Below are 24,746 nucleotides of genomic sequence, written 5' to 3' on the forward strand. Positions count from 1 at the left end.
GACCTGGGTCGGCACTTCTAGGCTCTGCTGGGTCCAGTCTGTGGGTGCTCTAGCCGTTGTTCCCTGGGCCAGCGTGCCTGTCCAGCTGGTGAGGATGGGGCTGCAAGACGACCCCAATGCCTTCATCAGTCTGTTTGAGCGTGTCGCGGAGGCAAGCTCATGGCTAACCTCACAGTGAGCGGCTTGCCTACTGCCGCTCCTGTCGGGGGAAGCCCAGCTCGTGGCTTGACAGCTCCCAGCCACCAACATGCTGGAGTACCCCCACCTGAAGCGAGCCATCTTACAGCGGGTTGGACGCAGCCCAGAAGAACAGTGCCAGTGCTTCCGCATGCTGGCTTATGGCGAAGTGGGCCGGCCATTTGCGTTCACCCAACAGCACCGGAATGCCTGCCAACAGTGGCTTCTGGCCGGCGAGTGTATTGTCGAAGCCATCATCGAGCGAGTGACACTGGAGCAGTTTGTTGCTCAGCTGCCGAGTGGGACGTTAGCGTGAGTCCGGTGTCACCAAATGACGTCGCTGGAGGAGGTGGTCCAACTGGCTGAGGATCATCTGACAATGTATCCAGAAGCAGGCTCTCTTACAACTCCCTCTCTCTCCCTCAACCATTTTCGCTTTCTCCTTCCCGCTCTACCCACACCCGTGTCTATCCTCGTGTTTCCACTCTCTCTTCTCCTTCTGTGTCTGTGCTGCCATTAACCCCCCTCTCTCTCCACAGATGAACTCATCCATGCCCACAAGAACCGCGAGCGAACCCGGGCAGGTCTGAAGATATGGAGGGAAGGCAGGGAATCAGCGCTTCCACAAGGAGGCAGAGCTACTGATTCGCATTCCCAGTGCACTTCAGGCTTCTCCTGATTGAGCAGGGGCATACAGGATAGCTGTGAGTATTCAAGGGGGTACACATCAGGCTTTGGTGGATTCAGGTTGCAATCAGACCTCTGTACATCAAAGCCTGACTCAATGCTGGGCACTGGGAAATGCATATTTGGTGAAGGTAAAGTGTGTGCATGGTGATGTACACAAATATCCACTGATGCCTGTCACTATCCACTTCTGGGGAGAAAAACATAGCATTATGTTTTCACGGTTAGTCCGAGTCTCACTCACCCACTGATCCTGGGAACTGATTGGTCAGGGTTGAAAACATTAATGAAACAAATAATAGTGGGTGAGTCCTGCAGCAACACGTCATGGGGGGGATCCCGCCACAACATTGGCTAGGGAGGTGGTCTCGGGCACTCCCGTGTCAGCTCCACGTCATGATGACAGAGAGTGGGGAGAGCCCTCCTCCCCTCTCTGGTGAATCCCTTAGGGGACTTCCCATTGGAGTAGCCGTGTGATGTCTTTGACCAAGTGAAAGTAATTGATGGCCAAATCCTCCAGCCTAACCCTGTGCTTTCCTTCCCATACTTTTGTATTATTAAGGATGGACTGTATCGAGTGATGCAGGACACTCAAACGAAAGAAAAGAGAACATATTTATTAGTCCCAAAGAGCTGCAGGGAATTTTTATTCCATCTGGCTCATCATAATCCTATGGCTGGACACTTGGGGCAGGATACAGTACAGCACAGATATCGTAAACACTGATATTGTAAAGTTATGGATAATGTAAAGTGATTTTCATTTCCCGGCATAAAGTCCATTAAATATGATATAAAACTTTTGGCTTATCATAAAATTGCTTATCATAAATTTTAGGTAGGGCGGCACGGTGGTGTAGTGGTTAGCGCTGTCGCCTCACAGCAAGAAGGTCCTGGGTTCGAGCCCCGGGGCCGGCGAGGGCCTTTCTGTGTGGAGTTTGCATGTTCTCCCCGTGTCCGCGTGGGTTTCCTCCGGGTGCTCCGGTTTCCCCCACAGTCCAAAGACATGCAGGTTAGGTTAACTGGTGACTCTAAATTGACCGTAGGTGTGAATGTGAGTGTGAATGGTTGTCTGTGTCTATGTGTCAGCCCTGTGATGACCTGGCGACTTGTCCAGGGTGTACCCCGCCTTTCGCCCGTAGTCAGCTGGGATAGGCTCCAGCTTGCCTGCGACCCTGTAGAAGGATAAAGCGGCTAGAGATAATGAGATGAGATGAAATTTTAGGTATAATGTAAAGTCATTTTGATGTCCCCAGGGGCCATAAATTACACTTATCATAAAGTTTTCCTGTCAAGCACCCCAGAAGCCTGCAAAGTTATCTTAACTCAGAGCCCCCACTGTGTCTCCTCAGCCCATTACTTCATTAGCCTGGAGTGATTGTTAAGTAATTACTGATTGCACTTGACCATTGTTTGTGTTAAGCTTTTTAATGAGTGTCAGGCTGCAGTGAGTAATTATCAATTGCACTTGAGGATCTTGCTGGGCTTGAGCTGATCTGATCAGTAGTTAAGTGGTGATTTGGGGACAGTAGAAAAGAGCAAGCTGTTTTCTCAATTGTGACTTTAGGAATTTGAATTTGAAAGTGTGTTTCTTTGCTCTCTATTAAAAAGTGACTTTAGGCTTATCATAAAGTTCTGATATCAAAGTTTTTTCCAATATCCCAAGGACTTTACGATATCAGTGTTGTACTGTAAAACACTGAATTGTCTTTATGGCCTGTTTCTATTGGCCATGTATTTGCACCGATGTCCACAGGTGATGTGTGGCATGCTGTGAATGCCAGCTGGTAAATCTAGTGGCCACACCAAAAGTGCCATTGCGCCCATTGCCACTGATGAAGATCCCCTTCGAAAGAATTGGCATTGATCTCATTGGGCCATTAGATTGAGCTGCACGTGGGTATAGCTTTGTATTAGTCATTGTGGATTATGCAACATGATACCCGGAAGCAGTGCCTCTCTGCAATATCTCAGCACGCAGTGTTGCTAGAGGCGCTCTTCCATGTTATCAAAAGAAATCCTGACTGATCAAGGCACTACGTTTATATCACACACACACACACACACACACACACTGTGCTAATTATACAAATTATTGGGGATTAAATCAATTCGTACTAATGCAGTTCGGGTTAAAAGAATTGTTGCCAGCTGAAACATATTAATCACTGCAGTAATTATCCAATCAAAGGCTCTTAAGGATTTGCTTAGTTAAATCCAAATGGTGACCATTTTTTGGCCAATAAGTGTATTTGCAATTAAATCAAAATGTACAGAAATGCAGAACAGTAGACATTCCCTGTGTCTGAAACCACTCGCTATATAGTGGACTAGTGAGTTCACCATTTTGTAGTGCTGTCCGAATGTATGAGAATTATTACACCCTATATAGTGGACTCGTAGTATCCCACAATGCATTGTGAAAACTAGTGTACAATCAGTGGTCACTAACCAAGCAATATATACCATCATGCATTGTGGTCATGGTGAAAGAAAAATTTATAAGTTGTGGTGTGAAAATGGCAAAAATATTGTGTGTTGGGGTGAATGGACAGAGGAAGAAACACGTTATAAACAGACATTCAAGTACAATTAAAAATAGTAAGAGAATAGAAAATAAGCTAAAATAGAATAAGACATAAAATACAAGAATAAAAGTTACAGTGCAGAGTGAGGAATTAAAAGCCTCAAATTTGATTTGATAAAAGGCAGCTGCAAAAAAGAAAGTATTCAGCCTTGATTAAAAAAAAAAAAACCTGAAAGATACAGCAGATACAAAGTACTTTGTATTTATTAATGTGGGAAATACACTAAGTATAATATGTATTTATCACAAAAATGCTTGCATGTGTTTATTATTTTGAAAACCCATTAGCCAACTGATCTGGCATGTTTTAATTGTGCAACAGTAATGACGTAAATAACGGCGCAGCAGAGTCATGTCCAAAAGTGTTTTTTCATTTTGCTGTCTATATAGAATTCCCTAGACAGTTAGTAGGGAGTAGTGAATGAGTGAGTGATTTCGGACACAGCTATTGTCTCAAAGCAGCTTTACAGAAAAATATAGATTTTAAACATGTGAATAAATTTATCCCAAATGAGCAAGTCTGAGGTGATGGTGGCAAGCAAAAACTCTGAGATGACATGAGCAAAAAACCTTGAGAGGAACCAGACTCATCCTCATTTGTGTGATAACAAATAGCATGATTATATATAACTTGGTTCTATACGTGTATCCTATATAGTCAAATAGTGCAACTGTGTAACCAGGAATCCATTATAGGTTTGACATGAAGTCTGTTTTGTTGAAGTTATCAACTGCTTATTGATGGAGACTTGAGTGCAAAAGTGTTCATGACAGCTGTAGTCCTAAAGTTCTCATGGCAATTGTAGTCCTAAGCTATTATAGCAAAACTGTTTGTATTAATTGCTCCAAGCCATCTTCTAAGTGTATCTTTTAGGCTGTATATATGGGGCCATCCTCACAGGAGTCAACAGAATTTACTTTTATGACGTGTAAGTCTAACTTGGCTAGATAACACGTGCAGTACTGGCACAGATACTTGTAAATGGTGCCCGTTGTCAGAGCAATTAATTGTAATATTCAGAACAATTGTGTTTCCATTGTTTTTGTTTCATACTAAATAGTACTAATGTAAGATTACACCAAAGTAGTTGATGGGGTATTTAATTTAACTATGTAATTTGATGGGGTATTTAATTTAACTATTTAATTTAACTATGAATTACATTAATTACACCATGTAATTTATTTAATCTTTTATGAATTACACTAAACCATATAGACACACAAAAATAGCCTCACATCATTGACCCACATATATAATGATACAACTTTTGGCATATATGTACATTTTGCACAGCAATGTGAAACCAGTTACTTTAAATATTGGTCTGCTTCTTAGAAGAATATGAAAATAACTTATGATGAGACTTACCTGTGGATGGGATAGGGTGCAGGGAAGAGGTGGGGATGGTGTTGGGGCACACATGGTCAGGGGTCATACATGTATGATGGTGTGTCGCATCAGTGAGACTGTGTTAATTTAAAAAAAAAAGTGCACTACATTTTAGCAAAAGAAAGTATGCCAAAATATCAGCAAATGGTAGCTCTTTAATTCAGTTCAATTCAATTTTATTTCTATAGCACTTCCAACAATATACACAAAGCAGTTTTACAGAAATATATAAATTCTGGATATACATTTTGAACATATGAATTTATAAAGTTTAGAAAGAATATTTGTGTGTAGACTGTGTGTATCATTAGGGTTTCATGTGAAGATAAGATAAACTTGCCTGTGTGTATGTGTTTCTTAGGCTGTGCAGTAGTAGGAACCATGGATATATTTTTCAAAGGAACCATAACAAGTTAGTATATTTTCTCTCTCTCTCTCTCTCTCTCTCTCACGCACATGTACATGCACAGATTGAGTATAGTATTCATGTTGCTATGTATCTATATTTGTTCGACATAGGTTCACCTATAAAAACCAGGAATACACAGGGACAACAGCCATCCTACAGGTACAAAACAGATACTGTGTAAAACTAATAATACATACACTCCCCAGCCACTTTATAAGGACCACCTGTATCTATGCTCATTCATGTAATTTTACAATCAGATATATTTGTTAAAATATGAACACATTTTTGCACAGTTTTGTAATTGTCTTGAAAAACAAAGCTTGAAATATCACAGGTATTTATAATACTTGTTGAAACACCATTGGCAGCAATTAAAGATTGTCTTCTTCAGTCTCATGCTACAAGTTTTTGCATGCCTGAATAGAGGGATATTCTTTCATTCCTGTCTGCCAAATCTGTCAGATTGTCCAGAGATGTTCAGTTTTAGGGCATTGCTTCTACTGTGTGTTTCGTGTCATCAGTGTGTTGAATGGTGAAACTTCACTCCAGTGTGAGGTCCTGGGCATTCTTGAGCAGATTTGGGAAGTGTCTCAAACTCTGTTTCAAACTTTCATTTAAGTATGATGGATTCCATTATGCTCTTCTGGACTGTTAAAACTGCACAAGTGTTTCAGTACTCTTTTCTAGATATGTGCCTTAACAGAATACTGTCTTGGGTGCATATGGACAACACCTTGTCTTGTTTTGTCATGTGAACACCAGAAATGGCATCCAACTGCAATAGCAAGAAGACAACACTGCCTACAACCTCAGAAACTGTCATATGCATATTCACCAGCTTTCTGACAATGTACACCTGAAATCATTCGCTCGTCACAGCGGGACAGTATTCACTCACCGGCCACTTTATTAGGTATACCTATACACCTGCTGTTTTATGCAGTTATTTAATCATCCAATCCCTTGACAGCAGCACAATGCCTAAAATCATGCAGATACAAATCAAGAGCTTCAGTTAAGATTCACTTCAAACATCAGAATGGGAAAAATTGTGATCTTTGTGACATGGGTGTTGGTACCAGATGGACTGGTTTGAGTATTTCAGAAACTGTTGATCTCCTGGGGTTTTCACAAGAGTGAAGAGTTTACACAGTATGGTATGAAAAACAAAAACAAAAAAACCCAGAGTGACAGTTCTGTGGGTGGAAACTTCTTGTTGATAAGAGAGGTCAGAGGAAAATGGCCAGATTTGTTCGAGCTGCCAGGAAGGATATAGCAACTCATAACTCTTTACAACCATGGTGAGCAGAAAAGCATCTCAGCATGCAGCAGCAGAAAACCACATTGGGTTCCACTCCTGCCAGCCAAGAATATGAATCTTAGAATCAAGAACAAGTTGAACAGTGAGTGTAGGACTTGCACCAACCAGTCACTGTGGAGTATATATTCCATGTTCTCATACCAGTCATTATCAAGACTTTTATTTACTCAGTCTATTCTGGTTTTGATCTCGTTTGTGGTTTTCATATTTTTGCTGATTGTCTAGCCCTGTTTATGCTGATCATATATCGCCTGACCTTTGCATGTTCTCTGACCTTGTGTTTTTTGTTTGTTTGTTTTTTGCCACATGTTTTTGATCTGTCTGCAAGCTTGATAATAGAAGCTTTTGTTTATCTACACGTGTCCATATCTGCTGCCTGACAGAATACTTTTAAAATGGATGCAGCAGGTGCTCTGGAGGGGCATGAGGCATTAGTGGCACAAGCTGCATTGGTGGAGAGCAGCAAAAGCAAATAACCATGCTTGGTGCCCAGCTAGCACAGCTCCACACCACCATGTCATCTGGGCTAGTGGCTTCAGTGGCAACCACCGTATCTGCTTCCACACTCCTAGCATGCCCAGAGAAGTACACTGCAAGCCTGCTATAACAAACTCTTTTACTACGAACTTTCTCATGCAGTGAATTAAGTTCGTGTCTCCCGTCTTTAGTGACAATGAGTCAGAGTCTTAAAAAAAAACATCAGTGAGCCATGCATTCCTCTTCCCACCAGAGACAAACAATAAGTAATCAAGTTTGCATTCAAGTTAACAATACGTGTTAACACCATAAAACGAAGGCTTAAACTAGCCTAGCTAAGGTGTCAATCACTAACAATTATCGAGAACGGCAATCATTGACTTCAAAAAATTGTTTAAAAGGACTTTATTTAACAAACTAAATGCAGTTTTACTTGAGACTTTCCTCCGTAAGCCTTGTTGTCATGGCTATTTGTAAACATAAGATACTCTCCATTTGAATACAAACTTCATGTACTGGACCATCTAAAGTGTAGTGAGAAAACAACGACTTTGTCTAAAGAATATGGTATCCCAAAAATTAAATTTAAACTTTTATAGAAGAAGAGCTCTGAGACTTTGTCCACAACTGTAATCAACAAAATGGGCTGAAAAGAAAGAAGATGCAGCAAGCAAACAATAGTGAATGTGACTCTAACAATTCTTTTACTTCGGGGGGAACAGAGGAACTGGAAGCAGACTTCAGAACATGTATGTTCTTTTTATTTTGACACGTTTCAGTGATCGATAACATCTCTCTCTCTCTCTCTCTCTCTCTCTCTCTCTCTCTCTCTCACACACACACACATACATATATATATATGATGGGGTATCACAGCTCTCTCTCTCGTACTTGCCTGTGTGAAAGACACACAGAGAAGTTAATAGACCGCCAATAATTAGACACAGGTGCACCTCATCATGTTACCTACTGGTTCAACCTGCCTCTTTGCCGTTCACAGTTGATGTTCAACCATGCCCTGCTGTCACATACCCCCACTGCCCGACTCAGGCTGGGGAGTCGTCCGGCCTGCAGCTGATACCCCCCCTGGTGGGAGAAGTAATCCACTACCACCATCTGCACCCCCAGCCTGTGGACCACCTCAAATTTAAAGGGCTGAAGGGCCAGAGACCAATGAGTGATCTGCGTGTTGGCATCCTTCATGTGATGGAGCCACTGGAGCAGGGCATGGTCGGAACAGAGGATGAATGGGCATCCTAGCAGGTAGTACCGGAGAGTGAGGACTACTCACTTGATGGCCAGACACACTTTTTCTATCATGCTGTACTTTGACTCTTTCATGGAGAGATCGCGGCTGACGTACAGCACCGGATGCTTCTCCCCCTCTACCACCTGGGACAAAACGGCCTCCATCCCTCTGTCCGATGCATCGGTCTGTAAAACAAAAGGGAGAGAAGAGTCAAGAGAATGCAACAGCAGACCCCCACGCATAACCACCTTCACCTGAGCAAAAGCCCGTTTGCATGGCTCCATCCATTGGGCCGGATCTGGCGCCCCCTTTTTACTGAGGTCAGTCAGCAGGCTAGTGATGTCCGAAAAGTTAGGCATAAACCGCCTATAATAGCCAGCCAGCCCCAGGAACTGCCTCACCCCCTTTTTGGTCTTAGGTCTTGGGCGAGCCGGCAGTCACTGCAGTCTTATCAATTTGGGGACACACCTGTCCATGACCCAAGTGGAAGCCTAGATACCGTACTTCCACCCGTCCAATTGCACACATTTTTATGCCTCCGCCACCGTAAGGTGCAGGAGGCATTATGTTTTCGGGTTGTCCGTCCGTCCGCGCGTGCGTCCGTCCCGAAACCTTGTGAACACGATATCTCAAAGGCTAATGAAAGGAATTTCACCAAACTTTCACCATTTGTGCACTTTGGGACAAACATGAACTGATTAGATTTTGAGATCAAAAGGTCTAAGGTCAAGGTCACTGTGAGGTCAAATGTCCTGTCTGAAAACCTTGTGAACACAATACAGTTGTGCTCATAAGTTTACATACCCTGGCAGAATCTATGATTCTTTGACCATTTTTCAGAGAATATGAATAACACAAAAACATCTTTTCCACTCATGCTTAGTGGTTGGGTGAAACCATTTATTGTCAAACTACTGTGTTTTCTCTTTTTAAATCATAATGACAACAGAAACTACCCAAATGACCCTGATCAAAAGTCCACATACCCTGGTGATTTTGGCCTGATAACATGCACAGAAGTTGACACACATGGGTTTGAATGGCTACTAAAGGTAACATCCTCACTTGTGATCTGTTTGCTTGTAATCAGTGTGTGTGCATAAAAGCTGAATGAGTTTCTGGGATCCAGACAGACTCTTGCATCTTTCATCCAGCCACTGACGTTTCTGGATTCTGAGTCATGGGGAAAGCAAAAGAATTGTCAACGGATCTATGGGAAAAGGTAGTTGAACTGTATAAAACAGGAAAGGGATACAAAAAGATATCCACGGAATTGATAATGCCAGTCAGCAGTGTTCAAACTGTGATTAACAAATGGAAAATCAGGGGCTCTGTTAAAACCAAACCACAGTCAGGTAGACCAACAAAAATTTCGGCCACAACTGCCAGGAAAATTGTTCAGGATGCAAAGAAAAACCCACAAATAACATCAGCTGAAATACAGGACTCTCTGAAAACTAGCGGTGTGGCTGTTTCAAGATGCACAATAAGGAGGCACTTGAAGAAAAATGGGCTGCATGGTCGAGTCACCAGAAGAAAGCCATTATTGCACAAATGCCACAAAGTATCTCGCCTATAATATGCCAAACAGCACAGAGACAAGCCTCAAAACTTCTGGAACAAGGTAATTTGGAGTGATGAGACCAAAATTGAACTTTTTGGCCACAACCATAAACGTTACATTTGGAGAGGTGTCAACAAGGCCTATGATGAAAGGAACACCATTCCTAGTGTAAAGCACGGAGGTGGATCGCTGATGTTTTGGGGATGTGTGAGCTACAAAGGCACAGGAAACTTGGTCAAAGTTGAAGGAAAGATGAATGCAGCACGTTATCAGCAAATACTGGAGGCAAATTTGCACTCATCAGCCCGGAAGCTGCGCATGGGACGTACTTGGATGTTCCAACATGACAATGATCCAAAACACAAGGCCAAGTCGACCTGTCATTGGCTACAGCAGAACAAAGTGAAGGTTCTGGAGTGGCCATCTCAGTCTCCTGACCTCAATATCATTGAGGTCAGGAGACTGAGATGGCCACTCCAGAACCTTCACTTTGTTCTGATGTAGCCAATGGCAGGTCGACTTGGCCATGTGTTAGGATAGGACAATAGAGTCAAGGGGACAATAGAGTCAAGGGGATCTGCCAATATCCCTTTGTTAAATCCGGTGTTGACTAAGAGCGAGCCGCACCTAACCAATTGAGCAGTTCATCAATGCAAGGCATCACTTGCGTCAAATTTAGTCGTCGCATTGACGTCTATAGTCCACACAGAACCAAGTGATCTTGGGAACCAAGATCACTGGGCTGCTCCAGTCACTGTGTGACTCCTCAATTACTTCCATCTTAAGCATAGCCTGGAGTTCATCCCTAACCACATTTTTCTTGTGCTCCAGGAGCCAATATGGGTGTCTGTGCACCACCACCCCCGGGGGAGTCTCAATGTGATGTTCTATGAGGTCATTGTAACCAGGGCGGAGCGAGAACACATCGCAGAATTCCTCCTGCAATCTAATCACCTGTGCTCTCTGGCAAGATGAGAGGTGGTCTCCATAGAGGACCGGGGTGATTTGGGCCGCACTTTTTAGACTTGCCTCTGGTCCCAGCTCCGCCCTCTCTGGAACTGCCATCACCTGAGCCATAGGAACCTCTTCTGGTCGGGGGAAACTCTCCCAATCAAAAATAATTCAAAGTCAAAGAGGTTGCAGAAAAGTTTAGAATATTATTCAATCAATTAGCAAAAGCCGAGTCAGTCTGCAGAGTGATCTGACTCCAAGTAACAAATCATCGATTTTTATCGTGTTCCACCAGTATTTCCAATGCCAGATTGCACTACCTAAGGATACATCCCAGCCTTGCTCTCCCAATATTTAAATTGTTCTAATCAACAGTATCTGTTGTTTTAATCATAGACCCTAAATCTCTGGCCTCATACCCCTCATTTACAAGTAACGTCACATGTGGTTTTGCTCCTGGTATACCCACCTCAAATAAACCATCCTGAGGCCATTGAGTTCTCATCTTTTTTATTTCGCTTGGGCCATTTCTCTGCAGGATTTTACATGCAACCTGTCTTCCTTACAGGCTTTTTCTCATAAACAACAACTTTTCTCCAACTCTTTAAGACTAGAGATGTTTAGGGAAAATCAGCCAGTAGAAATATCTCAAAACGCATAACCACAAAAGCCAAAACCTATGCCAACTTCCCTTTCAATCTCAGAATTACTGTGCTTAACAAAAAATGTTTCCACTTTTATTAAGTTGTTCAAATTTGGAGAATATAGTTCTCTTACTACCACACTTGGAACCAAAACCACAATTGCACAAACTTTATAAATCAAATTAGTAGCAAACAATTGTTCACCTTTTTGTTGCGGCCTCAGTTTGTGCAGTGCAGTTCAGACACCCAAGTGCAGTTGGGTAAGAGGCTTCTTCCAAATCACGTCGGAGTCACCAAACATGTCGTGGAAACTTTCATCTCATCTCATTATCTCTAGCCGCTTTATCCTTCTACAGGGTCGCAGGCAAGCTGGAGCCTATCCCAACTGACTATGGGCGAAAGGCGGGGTACACCCTGGACAAGTCGCCAGGTCATCACAGGGCTGACACATAGACACAGACAACCATTCACACTCACATTCACACCTACGGTCAATTTAGAGTCACCAGTTAACCTAACCTGCATGTCTTTGGACTGTGGGGGAAACCGGAGCACCCGGAGGAAACCCACGCGGACACGGGGAGAACATGCAAACTCCACACAGAAAGGCCCTCGCCGGCCCCGGGGCTCGAACCCAGGACCTTCTTGCTGTGAGGCGACAGCGCTAACCACTACACCACCGTGCCGCCCGTCGTGGAAACTTTCCCAAGCAAAAATAATTCAAAGTCAAAGAGGTTGCAGAAAAGCTTAGACTTTTATTAAATCCATTAACAAAAGCTGAGTCAGTCTGCAGAGTGATCTGACTCCAAGTCACAAATCATCCATTTTTATAATCTTCCACCAATATTTCCAATGCTAGACTGCACTATCCAAGGAATGCATCCCAGTCTTGCTCTCCCAATATTTCCAAGGCCAGACTGCACTGTCTTAATACAAGGATAGATCACCCTGAGCTAACTAAAAATATTCATCTAAACAAAGCTTTATTCTGGTTTAAGGTTATTCTGGTTTAACACGTTTCAAGGTTCTATAACAATATAATGCTTTGACCAATCTATTTGTAATTTCTTTAAGTAAAATCAACTTCATTAACTCCTTTACTGAAAATCAGCATGAGTGGCTTTGAATCAAAATACAATCATCATAAAACAAATTAGTGTTTGTGTGATTCCATCAAGGTATGTGTGTGTGTGGTTGCATATATGCATATAAAATCACAACACTCTACGGTTTCAGGAGCTTGAGGTGGTAAATTTGACACGTTGCCCCTATCTGGACGTTTGAGCTCATAGTTGACCTTCCCAATTCGTGGTATAACCTCAAAGGGCCCTTGCCACTTGGCGAGTAATTTTGAACTGGAGGTGGGCCAGAAATGAGGACTTTATCTCCTGGTGCAAATTCCTTTAGCCATGCCCCTCTGTTGTACAGGCAAGCTTGACATTCTTGGGTCTGTAGCAAACTCTCCTGGGTTATGTGACTCAATGCGTGGAGCTTTGCGCTTAGATCAAGAATGTATTGAATTTCATTTTTGCTTTGAGAAGGCCCCTCCTCCCAATTTTCTATAATGATGTCTAAGACACCACGGGCCTTGCACCCATGCAACAACTCAAATGGGGAAAACCCAGTGGAGGCTTGTGGGACTCCACGCACTGCAAACAACAAAGGGTTTAGCCACCTGTCCCAGTTTTTAACATCCCCGTGAATGAACTTAAAAATTCTATTTTTCACGCGCAGTGTGCATGACATAAAAGTAGTACCTTAATCAGTCAGGATTTCTTTCGGAATCCGAACTTGGGAGATAACACGGAAGAGTGTCCCTGCAACACTGTGTGCTGAAATATTGTGGAGAGGCACTGCTTCCGGATATCGTGTTGCATAATCCATTATGGGGCGGCACGGTGGTGTAGTGGTTAGCGCTGTCGCCTCACAATAAGAAGGTCCGGGTTCGAGCCCCGTGGCCGGCGAGTGCCTTTCTGTGCGGAGTTTGCATGTTGTCCGCGTGGGTTTCCTCCGGGTGCTCCGGTTTCCCCCACAGTCCAAAGACATGCAGGTTAGGTTAACTGGTGACTCTAAATTGACCGTAGGTGTGAGTGTGAATGGTTGTCTATGTGTCAGCCCTGTGATGACCTGGCGACTTGTCGGGGGTGTGCCCTGCCTTTTGCCCATAGTCAGCTGGGATAGGCTCCAGCTTGCCTGCGACCCTGTAGAAGGATAAAGCGGCTAGAGGAGATGAGATGAGATAATCCATTATGACTAATACAAAGTGATACCCTCATGCAGATCCATCTAATGGCCCGATGAGATCCATGCCAATTCTTTTGAAGGGGATGTCAATAAATGGTAATGAGCGTTATGGCGCTTTTGGAGTGGTTGTTGAATTTACCAGCTGGCATTTGTGACATGCTGCACACCACCTGCAGACATCGGCACAAATCCCTGGCCAATAGAAACGGGCCATGAGATGATTTAGTGTTTTATCTTGCCCCAAATGCCCAGACATAGAATTATGATGAGCCACATGGAATTAAAGTTCCCTACAGCTCTTTGGGATCAATACACTGCGCAAAACGTTTTCTTTTGTTTGAGTGTCCTGCATCACTTGATTATAGCTTATCCTTGAAGATACAAAAATACAGGAAAGAGAGCGCAATGTTAGGATGGAGGATTTGACCATCAATTACTTTCACTTGATCAAAAATGTATTTCAGAGACTCGTCCCTGATTTACTGTCACTGCAAGGAGGATGTGCTGCTGTTGCTGGAGGTAGTTAGCAAGCGTTTAGAGGAGCTCTCTGACTCGTTTGGACTCCATGGCGGCGTTCGTTCCCCAGTCCCGAGTTTTGGCAGTAGTGTAACAATTCTCTGACTTTGGAGGAACTGGAAGCAGGTTTCTGCACGGGTGTGGTTTTATTTTGACACTTTTCAGTGAATTATAATGACACAGTACACACACATGCGATGGGGTGTCACAGCTCTCTCTCGTTCCTGGCTGTCTGAAAGACACACAGAGAAAGGTTAATAGACAGCCAGTAATTAGACACAGGTGCACCTCATCACATGTTACCTACTGGTTCAACCTGCCTCCTCACCATTCATAGCCGACGCTCGACCACGCCCCCACTGCCACAGTGACTTATTTCCTTTTCTTCGTAAATATGCACGTGAATTAAGTGTAAATATAATTTAAACACAATTTGTCTTATTTTATGTAAGAGTGAGTGTTTGGTGTGACGAGTGAGGCCATTTCAGTATACTTTTTGGTATCACTAACTATTTGAACATCCCCCAAGGAGTTTGTTATAGCAGGGTTGCGGTGTATGCCGGTGATCCTGCAGGATGAAAAGGCTTCCTACTCCAGTATTCATTCTTCTTCTCAGGCCAAGATGGAGTTCCCGAGTGCTCCATGCTCACCCAGTACAACAAATTATGAATGATAAATTGCTAGCATGGACAACAGCTGTATGGTCCCAAGGAGGTGAGGACATGGCTTCTTATATGTGCTTCCTTCAGCACTTCCAGATGGTCTTTGCTCACTCTCCTGAGGGCAAGGAGATTGGTGAGAAACTCCTTGGCCTGAAACAGGAGCCTAAGCACTATTAAATATGTCTTGAACTTCCGCATGGTAGCCGCTGGAAGCAGCTGTAATAAACCGGCTTTCAGGACAGTGTATCATTTGGGACTTGACACCGATATCTTCACCAAGCTGGCCTGCCGGAATGACCAAGATGACTGGGATGATGTCTGTTCATCTCAACATCATGCTTTGGAACCGAGAAAGAATCAAAGATAAAAACCATCCTGATTCCTGAAATCCACGCCATAGAACCCATGTAATTCAGCCAAGACAAGCTAACCTCTGTGGAATGCCAAAGGCGTCAGAAGGAGAAATTGTGCTATTATTGTGGCAGCCCTCAGCATCAAGTAGCACACTTGCTCCTCTAGGCCGTTGACCGAGGCTGCCACAGCCAAATCACGAGTGAGTACTCTCCAGCTCTCCCTTCCATATGGTGAGTTACTCCAAATTATTCTCTCGGCAGAATTTTGTACTCCCCATTCAGATTGCGGACTCTGAGATTGTCTGTCTGCCACCTTACAACTCTGATTTTCTCTGGTGGTGATAGAAATTTTGTAGACAGCGTCCTCGTCAAAAGGTTCCAGCTATCCCTTCAGCCACTGCAACACCTTCTGCAACACCTTCACTGCAACAGCTTCTTTTTTGTGGAGAAAAAGAGGGTAGGTCTATGACTAGGGTTGGGTACCGAAACTTGGTACAGGTATGGCACCGGGGCGAACATCAACAGTAGTAATCAGTCCGAAATACAACATGAATTTTGGTGCCTCATTTCGGTGCCACAAAATACACAGCTGCGCCCTCTGGTGTTCACTGTTAACAGCGGCACTGTATTCAGTAGGTCTACATACTCAGCAGGCAGAAAGGTAAAGATGTCTCAAGCAAAACATTCCAAAGTATGGTTATATTTTACAAGAAAGGATGCTGAAACTTCCACGTGCAACAAACGTTTGAGGACATTTTCGTGCAAAAGCGGGAACACATCAAATTTAATGAAACTTTTGGTCACACATGGAATCCATCTAAAGGCCGAAGCTTGCACCGTTTTTGACAGCCTCCGTGAACGTGACCCTATTGACCCATCCCACGTGACGTCATGACAAATGCGGCTGCCATTTTGGACATGAATTACCAGTAGTCTACCACAGCCAACAATGAGGAACGACGGCAAAGCATCGAAAGGAATATAGCCATCAAAGAAAGTTTTTACTTTCAGCAAGACTTCCATCATGCCATTATATTGTTGTGCACCTGGATGTAGTAGCCATCAACACACAAGGCAAGATTTATCATTTTATCGGATCCTGACAGATGCTGACCGACGGAGAAGATGGATGGTCTCTAAAATATTGGCAAAATGATGTTTATTGACAGCAATCGTGTGTAACGGGAAGCATTTGCATATCCGAAGTGTTGTGTTTACATCAAAGATAAAATAAACCGATATGACAACGACTGCTGCTGCCAGGTTGGGGACATAAACTAGTAGAAAGGAAGTGTGCCAACAGTGCCAACACACTTCCTTTGTGGTCGATTCTGCTTTAAGGTAAGATGCATTTAATTATTCGTCTGCTGTGGGTTTGGAATCGGTAGCCTGACCGATTCGTTCATGTTTGTGGTCCTATTTGTTTGTTGACGCGTGTTGAAATGGAAGATTGGTTGTTGACATGATTTCCAGTGATGCTTTGGTGCTGTTGTGGATCAGATGTGTTGAGTAGCCTGACTGTTTTTTTTTTTTTTTCTTGCGTGTGGTATCATTGTTGACGCGAGGTTGTTTTTTGAACATGCCAATGCGGACACGATTTCCTCTGATGAGTTATGACTTCAGACGCGATGCGTGTGTGGAGGTGTGGAGTCCGCGTGATATGTGCGTAAGATAGGCCTCTCATGTGTTTGGAGATCCACGCTCTGAGACAAGCGCAAGCACACCCCCCCCCCCCCCCCCCCCCCCCCAAGGGAAAAAAAGGGACCCCCCGAATATATCGGCATAGTTCGAACACTGGGATGGAGAAAGTAATGGCAAATAGTGAGTGCACAAACCATAGAAGGTAAACTGTACACAGCGCCAGGGCAATGTGATGGTATGTCTACTTTTAGATTGTGTTAGCTTATCAATGAACACACTCGTCACTCGACGAGTTTCACGTCTTTACGACGGATACTTAAATGTGCGTTAGGTATTATTGTTGCAGTCTAAGCAGTCATTGTAGCAGCTAGATGAGCGAGAACCAAAAGGGTCTGTGCCATAAACCGTTATTTCTTCATGTCCAAAATGGCGGTCGCGTTTACGAAGGTCACGTGAGTGGGAAGGGTCAATAGCAAGTACATCGGAAGCATCCAACGTGGGAGTCCCTATGCCCAGCCCAAGCGATGGAGCTCCCAGCCCAGCTAGCGTGGACATACTGGATGATGATAATAGCAGCATTTGCTCTTCAAGTGAGTGTTTTTTTTTAACACTGCTAAACAATTGATGCATGCTAATTCCTATTGTTAAATGTAGGCGTAAATGTTTCGAGTAGCACAGATGCAGTCTCACAGCTTGTGTGAAAATGCGTTTGTCAGGCTGGCAGGTTAGGTAAGTCATATTTGATGAGCAAGTGTTGTACACATTAAGAAGGCACAACGAATCAATCGCATTAAATGCATTCAACTCTGGTTGTAAGCCTATGAAATGTTGCCGTTTAGTCGGTAGCAAAAAACAGCTTAGCATATGAATAACGATAGTCCTAAATGCGGAGTTTATGAGAACAGCATTACGTGGCATGTTCAAAATAAATTAATGAATGAATTGATATTTTAAATGAATTTATATTTTGTGGTCTTTCTAGTTACGCCTTTCATTTCATGGAACATTTGGCATTTCATTATCCTGTTCCATGTGCACTGGCATTGCTAGTCATTAGAATAAGTTAATGTACTGTACAGTTGTGTACAATTGTTGAAGTACAGTACAATGTGAATTTGTTTTCTTTTATCTTTTTTATTTATTATTTAAGGGATTTAAAGTAATCTGTTGTTCAATTTGACCTTGGACTTTGCCTTAGGAATAAAAAGTCATTGCTTCATTACAAATTCTGTGTGAGTGTGCTGCTTTTTTAAAAAATTGTTTTGAAAGTACCGATTTAAATACCATTTAGGAACCGGCACCGTTTTGAAAGTATCGATTTGGCACCGGTATCGAATGAAACCCTTTCAATACCCAACCCTATCTATGACTATGTATTGACAAGTAAGGCCTCAACCAAGTCACAGTAAAATATTGTTATACTCTGCCACTCATCCTCTCAATGCTTGAACAGCTATGGGAGGGCAAAATCATCAAAACAATTGGATCTGAAGAATGCATACAATCTGGTGTGGATCCAGGAGGGGACAAGTCAAGTGGAAAATGGCCTTTAGCACCACCTTTGGCCACTTGAATACTGCATCATCCTGTATGGGCTATCTTCCCATATGGGAAGTGACTTCATCACTGAGCTCTCTCACAGAACAACCCAGTCATCATGATAATCAGGGTAATTAGTCAAACTCCCTTCACCCGTTTCCCCTATCTGGCCTGCCATCAGCATTCGAAATGGCAGAACTAATAGTGTTCAAGTATTTTGGTGCCCCTGAGTAGTACATTGTGAATAACTGGGATTCACATTATGTGTATGGGGAAGAGTCATGGAGAAACTTGGCATCACAGTGAGCCTGATGTCAGGTTATCATCCCCAGGCTAATGGGCAAGTAGAAAAAGCCCACCAAGAAATAGTGCAATTCCTATCCACGTTCTGTGCCAACAATCAGGAGGCCTGGGCAGTTCCTTCCTTCCATGGGCATAGTATGTGCAGAACTCCCTCTGTCCCTCAGCCTCCAAGTTAACCCCCTTCTAGTGTGTTCTATGGTAAATACTAGCCACCGCTGTTCCCCTGGAATGCCAGCATGACTGACTTGCCCAGAGTGGGTGAATAGTTCAGGTGGAGTGAGCAGGTATGGGAACAAGCCCACCAACAGCTTGAACACATGGCCCAAGTAACCAAAGAGTTTGCAGATTGTTGCAGAGGAGAGATTCCCCACTATGAACCAGGTGATTTGGGTTTGGTTATCCACCAAGGACATCAGCATCATGGAGGGTTGTAGAAATCTAGCACATCGCTACATCTATCCCTTCAAGATTCTATAACGAATAAATAGTCACGTATAAACTGGACCTGCCATGTAACAGCCATCTATCCCCATTCTTCCAAGTCTCTTAAATGAAACCTGTCATACCAGGCCCCCCTTGCATCACACATCCCCCAGCCCACCTGCATCTCTCGACATTGAAGGGGCTCCATGCATGGCACTCAAACTGCCCAGGTCCATGGTTCAGAGGGAGGCCTCTGAAGAACACCGTAGCACTTTCTGACCACACACACCTGAACTCATTCACCAATCGCAGCTGCACAGTATATAAGGATTCTCACACTAACTCAACTCACAACAGCTAGCATTGTTTTCTTTCACCAGTTGTTCCCAAGCCTTGTAATTAGTCATAGTCTCTTCTGGCTTTGAACTCATTTTTAGTTTTCACATTTTTCTCATTGTCTAGCTCTGTTTATGCTGATCATGCATCACCTGACCTTTGCCTGTTCTCTGACCTTGTTTTTGTTGCATGTTTTGGATCTGTCTGTAAGCTTGATAAATACAGCTTTTGTTTACCTGCACCTGCCACCTTATCTGCCACTTGATATCTTAGATCTTCATTATTTTGGGCCTGGTATCATTCTCTGTCTGATGGAGATTGTTTCCAGACCAATGATTTGTGTTAAAACCAGAGCTAAAACAGGTATTTATGAGCTCATATCACAGATAAGGGGTAAAACCTATAGTATAGAACAGGCAGGATGGTATGTGGTTAGAAAAGGTGTGCACACGCGCGTGTGTGCGTGTGTGTGTGTGTGTGTGTGTGTGTGCGCACCTTTGAGGCTTCAAAGGTCCATGATAACATCATTATCTTTGTTACAACTTTGGGGTGAAAAACTTTTAGTATAAAAGGTTTTGAGTAAGTGTTTTTGTATGAGAGAGAAGACTGGAAATAGGGATAGTGTGAGCAGTGAACTAGCACTCAGAGAGGGAACACTTATGAGTCCTGAAGCTTCAATGAAACCTTCTCTTCTCCAAGTTTGTGCCTGCTTGCATCTTTATTAAAGGGGAAAACAGAAAATTTATTTCACAATCCAACACACCTGAAGGTTGTGGTTTGTTTGTTTATTTAACTAGCTAGCTTTAGCATGCACTGTAAGCTGTGGGGCATTATGTAGAGAGACATTGAATTGACTTTTTTTTTTAATATATAAAATAATAATATTTTTTTAATTAATTTCCTAAACTTTGTTTTAAGATTTATAATGTGTTTATAATTTTAGAAGAGGACTTTAGTGACTAAACATTTTGAGCACATCTGTATGTCTGTGTATGAACTTGTGTGTTTCTATTTTCTCTTTCTCAGTTTTGACACATCCTTCCTCTCTGATGCTGCTTATGAGTGTTTCGCCACCAGTCCGGAAACAGGCTTAGTGCACGTGTGCCGTCGAAGTCCACGCCTACTTGCAAATGGCTACTATGTACTGACAGAAGACAGTATCGTAACAGATGACCAGGGTAACCTGACCCTCACTCCGACACAGACCAACGTTTCCTACAAGGAAAATCTTGCTCGGTCAGTAAGAGTGAGAAACTGTATTTGAGTGTGTGAGTGAAGACATAGACAAAGCAGATAGAAACAGAGGAAGAGACAGACTATGAACTTTTATACAGTTATGTCCATAAGTATTTAGACAGTGACATGATTTTCATAATTTTACCTCTGTACACCACCTCAATGCATTTGAAATGAAGCAACCAAGATGTTATTGAAGTGTAAAATTTCAGCTTTAATTCAAGCTGTTTAACAAAAAAATCACAACCATTTAGGAATTACAGCCATTTTTTTGCTTAGTCCCTCCATTTTCACAGACTCAATGGACAATTGATTGATGAGCAGCTTAAGTCCAGTTATGGCCAGTTTCCTCATTATTTCATGACAAATTAAGGAAATAAAAAGGTCTGGATTTGATTCCAAGTGTTGAATTTGGCCGTTCATGGAAACCCTCAGTATGCTGTCCAAAGAGGTGTCAATGCCAGCATTAGGTTAAAAATACACAACGGACCCATCAGTGAGATAATAGAAACTTTAGGAGTGGCCAAATCAACAATTTGATCCATTCTTAAAAAGAAGGAATGTCCTGGTGACATGGGTATCATTTGGAGTGGCCTTGTTTTGAATCTTGTGTTGAACCAAATGATTTTTTTCCATCTCAGGTTTATTAAAACAATACAGTTTCCTTTACACCACAAGAAATGTTCACAATGCAGCACCAGCAATATCCATCAGGCCAGGGGCATGCCTAGGACCAGGCTATTGGGCTGAAGCCCAATTGTTTCTATAGCACCAAACCTGTCCTGCCGGCCATAGGTCATCTTTGGCAATTCCCTTCCCCCTCCCTCCACAATTATCTTTACCTCTGCAGGGCTACTGTTCAACTGTCTCAATTTGATTTTCACCAAATGCACATACATGCGCGTGCGCACACGCACCGACTCTCCGGTTTTTTAAAAATAATTTATTAGGACATGAGGGTGAAACTTTTGTTGACCCGTTAAAGTCAAACAAAACCCAAAAATAAATGCCATTTGCTGATCATAGCAAGTGCCCTGATATGCTCTCTACATGTTTAATTAAAAACTTTAACAACAATTTATCTGTTTTAAAATTTATGATATTGCTAAAAATGGGCTTACCTGGACACAACCATTTGCACTGAAACTGGATATCCGCCCATGACATCAATGGCACCCTAGAATGCCATTTACTTTCATTATACAGAGCTATCAAATAAAGGCTTCGAATTTAATCACCTGGTGTCACCTCTGTGTGTGTGTGTGTGTGTGTGTGTACGCACGCATGCATGCACATTTTCACTGTTTGAGGTGGGTTAAATACAGAGAAAGAACTTCCCTCTGCTCTAATGCATATGTGAAAAATAAGGCTTCTAATTCTAAATATCTAATCAGAAATTTTCTGTGACCATGTGATTTTTACGGTCAACAATATAAGCGAATAAACAGACTTCACTTTTATGAAATTAAAATCTCACTCTGTTAGATATCACATGCTATTTATTTATTTAGTAATATCTACTATTTATTTAGGATAGTTAAATGTCAATTGACATTTTTATTTATTTATTTATTTATTTATTTGTTTTATTTAGGGCCCGAGCACCGTTTGGTGCGAAGACCCTATTGTTTTTCGAAGGATTATTATTAGGGCCCGAGCACCGTTCGGTGCGAAGACCTTATTGTTTTTCGAAGGATTATTATTTTTTTTTTTCTTCTGTCACGTTTGGCCTTATTTGAGGCACTTCCCATACATGAAGACTCATGAAATTTGATACACACATCAGTCATCGTCACCGCTAATCAGCCACAGACTTTTGGCCCCGGGCATGGCCCAGGGACTTCATAGCGCCCCTTTTTCCATTTCCCATTGAAATGAATGGGTAGAACTTTGGAATGATATCATAAGGCCATTTGGAGTGAAATCACATATGGTCATTTTTAACGTACTCCTCCTAGATGGTTCATCGAATTCATATCAAACTTTTGCAAACATGATGCCAAGATATTGCTGAAGTTGAATTGTGAAGGGATTTTTGATATGTTGTAATATGTTGAAATATTATAGCATATATTCCAAGATATTGCTCAATGTTGAACTTGATATCTTGTAATATGATTCTGATTCTGATACTCTTTAGCCATTATGGGCCTGTCTGGTATAGCGCCACCAACTGGCCAAGGAAAGAATAGAGTTTTGAATATGTGTGTTTTGACACATGATGAATTTTAACATGCTCCTCCTAGACGGTTCATGAGATTCATGTGAAATTTGTTATGCATGATGCCAAGATGTCGCTGATATTAAATTGCGAAGGGATTTTTGATATCTTGTAATATGTTGAATTGGCCTTATGATTTTAATATCTTGCCACATAAACAGGAAATGTGTCAGAAAGCCACAGTGCATTGACTGTATGGTCGGACACTTCTTACTTCAATAGATATTATGATAACCTGATGCCCAATGGGCCTGCCTGTTATAGCACCACCACCTGGCCAAGCAGGAAATGTGCCAGAAATTGGCAATGCCTTAAGTGATTGATCTGACACTTTACAAAATATTGTGTATTATGATTGTGATGATATTCACATGTGTAATTCAGATGCCTAGCACAGCGCCACCATCTGGCCAAGCAGGAAATGGGGAAAAATGTTCAATTCATTGATGGATTGATCTGAAATTTTACAAAATATTTGATATCGTGAGTCTGATGATATAACATATACAATTCTGTGCACACTCATACACACAATCAGTCATATGCATATTTATGCATACACACACAAGTATGCACTCACATGCACACGCAACATCTATGAGCACACTCTCTCTCTCACACACACACACACACACACACACACACACACACACACACACACACACTCCCTCTGACAAACAGACACACACGCACACACAATAATAGCGGAGCACCATACCCAAGAAAAAATGGTAAACATATCAAGTCGATTTTTTTTTTTTGTGGTGTGTATGTGTACTACCAGTCATACACATCGCCTAGTGGTCAGTGTTAGTAATTACCAGTCATACACACCGCCTAGTGGCCAGTGTTAGTAATTACCAGTCATACACACCGCCTAGTGGCCAGTGTTAGTAATTACCAGTCATACACACCGCCTAGTGGCCAGTGCTAGCCAGTAAAGAATTTTGTTGCAGACATATGAAAACTCTGCATGTACACACACACACAGGAAAGCTAAGATGACTTAAGATTACCGCGTGAGATAGAGATAAGGAGGAGACACGTGTATAGTTTTGTACATATATAAATGTACATTTTCACACCACACACACACACACACACACATTTACAGCCTTTGTCTGTCTATCTCTCATCTGTCAAGCAGTCATGGCATTTGCAACATGCACATCACCTTTGAACATTTGACGAATATATGACATGTGACTCTTTTGTTGGGTGGCGGAATATCCTGGGTTGCGGAACCACACATGCGAGGGCCCGTCAAGGCCGCTAGCGGCTTTAATTTACTTTTATTTTTTGTTCTACTGAGTAAACTCACAAGAAAAAAAATCACGTGACTGAATACAATCTATTGAGGACTTAGCCCATACATTGTCTACATGCAGTTCAGCATGAAATACTTAATAGTAGGCCACAGTAGAGAACTGCGCGGGACTGTTTTCTTCATCCCGCTCCTGCCCACTCCCGCTGAATTTCTGACCATTACCGCCCGCAACCGCAACGTGTCTGCCCATTCCCGCAATGTGTATGTCCACTCCCGCCCGCAACCCGCGAAGCTATGAGAATTATTCCCGCACACTGATAGAGATGCATTGATTTTGTGTCTTCTCCCATCCCGCAGGAGAAAACGTAATATAGTCTATTAATAAGAGATTATTGGGGTTGTTTGTTTTGTTTTTGGCCTGCGTGGCTTTTGACGCACTGGTCGGGAATAGTGCTCCTATTTCTTTATTTTCATGTAGTTTTTAAATTAAATAAAGGCAGTTTCATATTCTATTCTCCTTCTCTGTATTTTTTTATTTGGAAT

The 24,746-nt window shown here is 42.5% G+C and overlaps 1 protein-coding gene across 1 annotated transcript in view; it reads left to right on the plus strand.

Annotated features, from left to right (window-relative positions):
• tmem71 (transmembrane protein 71) overlaps window positions 1–24,746 on the plus strand; it is a 112,943-nt gene that overhangs the window by 32,619 nt on the left and 55,578 nt on the right. Inside the window, exons 3-5 of the mRNA XM_060905392.1 lie at window positions 5,206–5,256; window positions 5,364–5,412; window positions 20,506–20,715. Of these exons, the coding sequence (XP_060761375.1) occupies window positions 5,206–5,256; window positions 5,364–5,412; window positions 20,506–20,715 (310 nt within the window). The remainder of the gene's footprint in view (window positions 1–5,205; window positions 5,257–5,363; window positions 5,413–20,505; window positions 20,716–24,746) is intronic.

The sequence above is a fragment of the Neoarius graeffei genome, chromosome 23 (assembly GCF_027579695.1).
Source record: "Neoarius graeffei isolate fNeoGra1 chromosome 23, fNeoGra1.pri, whole genome shotgun sequence".
In the NCBI taxonomy this organism is placed as follows: domain Eukaryota; kingdom Metazoa; phylum Chordata; class Actinopteri; order Siluriformes; family Ariidae; genus Neoarius; species Neoarius graeffei.